This window comes from Mirounga leonina, unplaced genomic scaffold, assembly GCF_011800145.1.
Source record: "Mirounga leonina isolate KUSES-001 unplaced genomic scaffold, KU_Mleo_1.0 Mir_460, whole genome shotgun sequence".
Taxonomy (NCBI): Eukaryota; Metazoa; Chordata; class Mammalia; order Carnivora; family Phocidae; genus Mirounga; species Mirounga leonina.
In genome coordinates, this window is record NW_023270765.1 from 159152 (window position 1) to 166086 (window position 6935).

The window sequence follows — 6935 nt, forward strand, 5'->3', positions numbered from 1 at the left end:
GGCGGCCTCGCAGGGCCGCGCCCGCCGCCGCCGACACCCGCCCGGCTCCTGCGTCTGAGATCTCGGAGGGTCGGGGCGCATTCACCGTCTGCTCCCGCAAGCTCTCTGGCCCGTCTGCAGGCTATTCCTGCTGCCTCAGTCATTTTAAGGCCACCAGAGTCAGAGGACCACTTCTTAGCACGAAAAGCTCCCAGACACCCTGCCCAGTGTGGCTTTTAATATCCGTTAAGTTGAGACACTCGTAAATTCCGATGTGGCGACGGGTCAGAGAATCCCTCCCAGCAACGCGACTCCCCGGGTCTCTGGCTGAAGGACGCCCTGGGTGGCATCCTGCCCCGGGTCACCTTCCCTCCGGCTACCCTAACTGTGAAGCTCCACTGACGGGTGCGGTTTCCCGTGACTCCAACAATGGGCTCCTAAACCCAGACCAAAGGCCCCTCGCCCAGGAAGCCCTTCCTGAGAGCCCGCGTCCTGTTCTGGTCTGACCTTTCTCCCCGGCCGTGTCGGGTCGATGAGAACACGCGCTCCGAGCCGGGGGACGTGTGTGTGCGCGCGCGTGGGCGGGAACCCCACGCAACGCGGCTCCCCCACTCCCTCCCGTCCCAGGCCGCCTACCTGGCTCATAGTCCAACTCGAAGCAGAGTTTCTCTGTAAAGAGGATGCAAACCAGGATGAGATCCCACTCGTCTCACAAAACCACACAACATTCACTGATGAGGAAACTGAGCCCCAGACGGAAGGGACAAGAGAGGGACCGACCCGGGCACTAGCCTCAGAGTCCCGCGTCTGATTCAGGCGTCTAGGGGGTGGGCCCAGAGTGCACGCTCCAGAGACATCCACCGCATGAATGGATAAGGGGCTTAATTTACTTCTTACTGTCCTTGGAAACAATTTTGGGAATAGTCGAAGGTCAGGTTTGATCAGAGGACAATGTCCGCCACGGCCAGGCCTGAGTTCGAGTGTGGGCTCGTCCGGGGCGACGCTGCTATGGGCGGGCCACGGGGTGGCATCACTGCGGGCGTCCAAAGGGTGCTGGCGGAGAGCCGTGCGCCTGACTCATTCCCCAGCATCACGCCTTTTCCCACCAGCACCGCCCGTTCCAGGAAAGCCGGCAGAGTCCGCCCAGGGGCCTGGAGCGCCCGCCGGATAGGGGGATGCAAGAGAGAGTCAGCCGCCCCACAGCGCGGAGAAACGCTCTCCCTGGTTATTTATTAACCGTGTTCATCATCAGAAACTTATCATGCATTACAAGGGCCTCTGTAGATTTTTTAAGTTATTGAGAATGGCAGGTTTTGTTAATCATTACTTTTTATATTGTTCAAGGTCAGCAGATCAGATTTATTTGTGTAATTACTTTTCAAGTCAGTTAATTTTTTTTTTTTTTCAGAAATCTTCATCTTTACTATCTCTGTTCAGTCATGTTATTCCAATAGGCAGATTTTATAAAGATGTGCAAGTAAGGACAGCCAAGGAAGGCACCAGAAGGGCACGAGCCAAAGGCCACTCAAGCCTTGGGCAGTGGATCATGAGGGTTGTTCCCAGGCCCGGGCTTCACGGACTCCCGCCCCCAGGGAGCCCTGGGGTTCTCTTACCCAGAAACATCTTCATCTCCCTCTGCAGAGGGATGGCCTGCTGGGGGAAGTCCCGAATCCTCTGGCCCAGCTCAGGGGACACAGCCTCTGGTTTCCGGCACTTTCTGGTTTCACATCTAGGGGCACAGAAATAGTGGGCTTTGGAATTCTCCAGACCCAGCTGGCTGCCTGCGAATTGGGCACAGAGACGGACACAGGCAGACACACTTCCTTGGGGACGCACCCCACTGCCCAGGCTTGGGCAACTGCCCGTGCAAATGCATGCGCGTGCATGAAGGTTGCCCTGCTGGCGTGCAATAGCCAGATGCACCAAGCACTGTGTGTACATACCCTCAGAGAATGAGGGAATGGCAGCTTACCTTATCAGAGTGCTTCTGATGTCCTAGGAGAGAGAGGGGAGAGCTCAGCAAAGACAAATACCACGTTCCCACATAGGAAAAAGGGCCCAAGATCCCGCAGGCACAGAGTTTTGGGGTTGATGAGGTGTCTGGGGTCACACAGGTCACCCCTTTATCTCATGCATCCACACAGTGGAGGGACCTGCCTGTAGCTGGAGGCCAAGGCCCCTGCTCTCAGTCCCATAAACCAGGAGTGTGGCCCCCAATCATGCTGCCCTTCTGATGCCTCGTTGGGACCCCAATATCTTCCCTCAGGTGCCACAGACCAGGAACAACTTCCTGAGGGTGGCGACAGAGCACATTCTGCCTCGGAAACAGAATGTGACATCTGTTTGCATAGCACATGATGCTCTCCAGACTGCTAGTTTCCACTGCATTTTCCCATTGGATCCTCACAGAACCCCTGACAGGTAGGTAAGGGAAGGAGCCCCCTGATTCGATGGATGTGGGCCGGACAGTGAGAGGTCGGGGAGCAGAGTGACCAGGGGACTGTCCAGGGAGCAGGGACAGGAGTTCAGGACCTGTCTTGCACATGGGATGCAGGGACATGGGATGAAGGGCTTGGACAAGTGAGATGCTGGGAGTCAGAGGCCAGCCTGCGGGGGGGCAGGTCTCACCGTCAGGAGCTCCCGGGCCGGCCTCCCGTTCTTCTCCTCCAGTTCGGAGATCAGGTTGCTGAACCGGCAGAGCTCCTCACTGACCAGGACATCAAAGTCATCCTGTTGCTTCAGGATGTCCCCGTCCAGCTTCTCTAGCTGGGCCAAGAGGATGCTCTGCTGTTCCTCCAGGAACTGGCACAGATGCGCAAACTCGAAGATCACTTTCTGTCTCTTGGTGGCCACCTGACACTGAAGGGGCGGTGGGGGGAGGCCGGGGGTGATCCCTCTGTTTCCTTACTTGTCCAGCCCCGGCTCCCTCTGGCCCACACCCACGTCCTCCACGTTCGGTGGAAAATCGGAGCCCCCGCCCCAGGTCCCTGCACTGTCCGCACAGCACGAGGCTGCCTCGTGGGCCCAGTCGCTTTCGGTCCTTACAGCATTTCAGCAAGTCCAGGAGGGCCTGCCGACTTCTCCTCCCCACCTTGCACAAAAACAGAGATGTGCTAGTTGGGGTGGGAGTCAGTGCTGGGACTTGAGCGACTTCCCACGGGCTACGCTGGCTACCCTGCCTTGGCTTCAGGGGGCGCTGGATCCCGGGGCAGGCCGGTGCCAGGAGGGCACGGAGACCTACCAGGAGGACTTGTATCCTCTCGTTTTCTCTTGACTGGATCCTTTGAATCTCCTCTCTCTCCTTTCTTAGACACTCAAGACACTTCTGTATTTGCTCCTGGGGAGACAGAGCACGAAGTTATGTTACATGGAAGCAATGACTCGTGAAGAGGGGTCAGCCCGCTGCCTCCAGGAGGGACACGCCCGAGGGAGGGAGCCCTCCCCTCACCGCCAGCACCCGCGCCCGGACTGTCCTCGGCAGATGGCCCTCTCCGGGCCTTTTCCTTCTAGCTTTGCTCTCCAGGAACTCTGACCAGAGCTGTCCCCTCTCCCTGTGCCGGCACAGTCCGCAACTCGGTTTCCCCATCTGAGCCTGGCTGCCTTCAGCTTAAAAACCCTAGTTTGTTTTGTCTTTGGTAAGTTAGATCTGGGATCTGTCCCCAGCTGATATGCCCTTCTTTGAAAGTGTTCCAACTTGCTCGCATATCTCAAAGGGAACGCATACACACAATCCTTTCTTGTGAACAGAATCCATTTTCTGTGTATGATTCCAGACGGGAGAAGAAACCTAGATAATATAAAAAGAGTCGACACTCTGTTTTAAAAACTGCTTGCTCTAGAATAGAGTTAGGAACAGGTATTCACACACAAATGTCCACATAGGGACATTCAGAAATATAATTAACGCTCTCACCGTCAAACGCTAGGGAACTAATCGGCACAGACAGATGCTCACTCTTACTAAAGCACAAGGTGTAAGTAACTAAAAAGAGCACGCAGTTAATGGTGGATAAGACTGCACGCCACATGTTTACCGACCCTGCATATAAACACTGGTTTCTTTACAAACATGAGCACGCACACAGACCTCCCCCCAAACACCACATGCACGGCAACATGCACACGTTGGTGCACATCACACACTATTTGCACAATTGCTCCCCCAAATGCAGACATCCTCGGAAGCGCCTGCCTGACCCACTGTGGTCACTCAGCCATCCTGCGTGTCCTTGTTGAGCCCCTGGTCTGTGCTGGCCATAAGTAAACAACACAGAACATGCTTCGGCACGCGCGTCTGGGCTCCTGCCTGAGGGGTGACAGGAAGAGGGAGGCCCCTGCATCCCCGCTCCTACCCGGTAGGGCCCTGCTGCGTCCTCCAGGAAGCGCACGGTGTGTGCCCGGTGCTCCCAGGCCTCCCGACACACCACACAGAGCTGTGCCTCATCGTCCTCGCAGAAGAAGTAGATCTTTTCCCCGTGCTCCTGGCAGACGTCCTCCTCGTCTGAGCCCGGCGTGGACACCAGCTGGAGGCGCTCGATGTTCTCCACCACGCTGGCCAGCTGCCAGTTGGGCCGGAAGTTCCCAGGGCGGAAAGGCTCCTTGCAGAGGGGGCAGGTGAGGGCCTCCTCGGGGTCCGGGCCTGGGATTTCGCAGTAGCGGGTGAGGCAGCCGCGGCAGAAGTTGTGGCCACAGTCGATGGTGACCGGCTCCCTCAGGGTGCCCTGGCAGATGGGGCAGTTGACCTCGTCCGCCAGGCTGGTCACAGAGGCGGCTGAGGCCATGGCGTGGCTGTGCCCGTGGGCTCCTCAAGGTCACCGTCTGTGCGTGGCTGAGCAGGAAGGATCTGGGAGAACAGCAGACACACATTCATCCTCGCACGGCCAGACGCGGCACGGCTTAAATACACACCAATGCCCTCGTGGTCATGGATGAGCGCACACACGTGCACACGCACACACAGACACGCTTGCCCAAGGGCAGGGCACCCACCTGCATGCCCTGGTCCTCCCGTCCTCCTCCCAAAGGAGTGGACACACGCGCTCCAGGAGAGGGAGGGAGGGGGGGCCGCGGCATTCCAGACACGGCCTCAGTTACTGTCCGGGCTGCTGCCCACAGCCTGGGGCCCCGCGTTGCTCCCGTCCATCCTCACACGCCCACGGTAGACGTGAAGTGGTATCTTGGCCGTCCACAGTCGGCAGAGATAGTCCTTGCTTTGGGGTGGGAGGGGGACCCGGTCGGGGAGCAGAGACGCCACGCCAGCCCCCTGCAGTAGGACCAGCTGTCCCCCGGGAGATACGGGTATCAGCCGGCGCAGGGAGCGCGAGCGCGCAGATAAGGCGGCCCTGCTGGCGGAGCACGTCACCGGCCGGGCACCGGCTTCCACGGAGGTTGGAACGAGCCCTGTGTGGGAGCAGGAGGGAAACCCGCAGCAGCGGGCACCTGTTAATGACCCACACCCCGGGCCGCGTCCGTCCGCGGCGCGCCCCGAGCCCCCCGCCGCTCTGGGGCGGAGCCTCCGGGCTGAGAGCGCGCTGCTCGGGCAGCCGGCCGCGTGTGCGTGGGAAGGTGAGGGCGCCGTGTGCGCTCAGAGCTGAGTGTCCCAGAGCCCTGCCCTCACACAAACACCACGCGGGCCACCTGTGCACCTAGTTTCCACGTACCATATTTGAAAAAGTGGGGTTAATTTTAATATTTATTTTATGTAGCCCCAAATATGATCGTTTCCAGCGTAACCAGTCTAAGAATTAGTAATGAGGTATTTTGCGTTCCTTCTAACTGATGTATAGTTTGGACGGCCGCGCAATCTCCGCTGGGACCGGCTGCATTCCCCTGCTGCGCGGCGCCGTGGGGCTGGGGGCTCCCGTGCAGGGTGGGGGAGGGGCTGCACCCCCGGGAGGGCCAGGGCGGGCGGGAAGGAAACGGGGTACACACACCAGCTCAGGTTCAGAGCGAGGGAAACAGCGCAGGGGGGATCGCTAGCGTCAGAGTGGGAGTTTCCTTGGGTTTTACGCAGAGATGCAGGGAGCGGATGAAGAACCGAGGCGTGGACCATCTTGTGGGGGGAAGGCCACGGGGGGAGCACCGCCGAAGCCAGGAGACTCGGACTGACCCCGCCTCGCAGCTCTCCAGCTCCGTGACCTAGGGGAAGTCACTTCACGCGTCTTTCTGTAAAATGAAGGTAATCATGCCTGTCCCAAAGGGCTGTTAGCTGATTGGGTGCAGTAATAGGAAAATACTGAGCCTACATAAATGTGCTTATTAAGTCCGTTATCTCTTGGGCTGAGTTTTCTAAATTTTAGGGACATAAATCATTTGTATTACAGTTTCTTGCCTTCTCCCACCTGAAGTTAAAAACTAAAATCGAAGGACACTGTGACCCAGCGTCACCGTGTTTGGGGGCACTGGGTCCAGGCCTGGCGACAGTAGAGTTTAGGAGGCCAGCCTGGGTGGATGAGGTGACGAGCTGAGGAAGCAGAGGAGGGGCCCCAACCGTGCCTCCCAGGGCAGCCTGAACTTTGACGCTGAGAGCACATCCCAGAGCCAGAAGCTGACGGCTCCCACCTGTTCCGATGGCAGGAAGCTGTGTCTCCTCCTTGTGTCTCCACCCCACAGCGGCCAAGGGTGGGGTTCCAGGAAACCCATCTCCCTGTGAGCTCATGCACGCTGGGCTCCCCATCCCAGGGACAGAAGGAGACAGGAGTGGAGAACGGGCTGACCAGGCTCCTGCTGGGAAATGCTGGGTCATTCGAGGTGCCCTGGAGTTTGAACCCACTCAGCTGATGGGTGGTGGCCAGGTGGCGCCCGGTGGCTTCCCAGGCTGAACTCTCCTGCTTTCTTCTCTCAGCCTCCTATCGTGTTCCCTCCATGACTCACGCAGAAGTGGCTAATTTCACGGATGGGGGATTTGTGTGGCCTGAGGCAGAGGCTTCCGTGGACAGGCTGGGGATGGCACCAGG

At 58.5% G+C, this 6935-nt stretch overlaps 1 protein-coding gene across 1 annotated transcript in view; it reads right to left on the reverse strand.

The window, feature by feature from the left end:
* Positions 1 to 4760, reverse strand: part of LOC117999706 (tripartite motif-containing protein 10) — a 5617-nt gene extending 857 nt beyond the window's left edge. Inside the window, exons 1-6 of the mRNA XM_034989048.1 lie at positions 4332 to 4760; positions 3221 to 3316; positions 2608 to 2838; positions 1952 to 1974; positions 1593 to 1708; positions 616 to 648 (exon numbers count right to left, since the gene is read on the reverse strand). Of these exons, the coding sequence (XP_034844939.1) occupies positions 616 to 648; positions 1593 to 1708; positions 1952 to 1974; positions 2608 to 2838; positions 3221 to 3316; positions 4332 to 4760 (928 nt within the window). The remainder of the gene's footprint in view (positions 1 to 615; positions 649 to 1592; positions 1709 to 1951; positions 1975 to 2607; positions 2839 to 3220; positions 3317 to 4331) is intronic.
* Positions 4761 to 6935: the final 2175 nt, after the last annotated feature.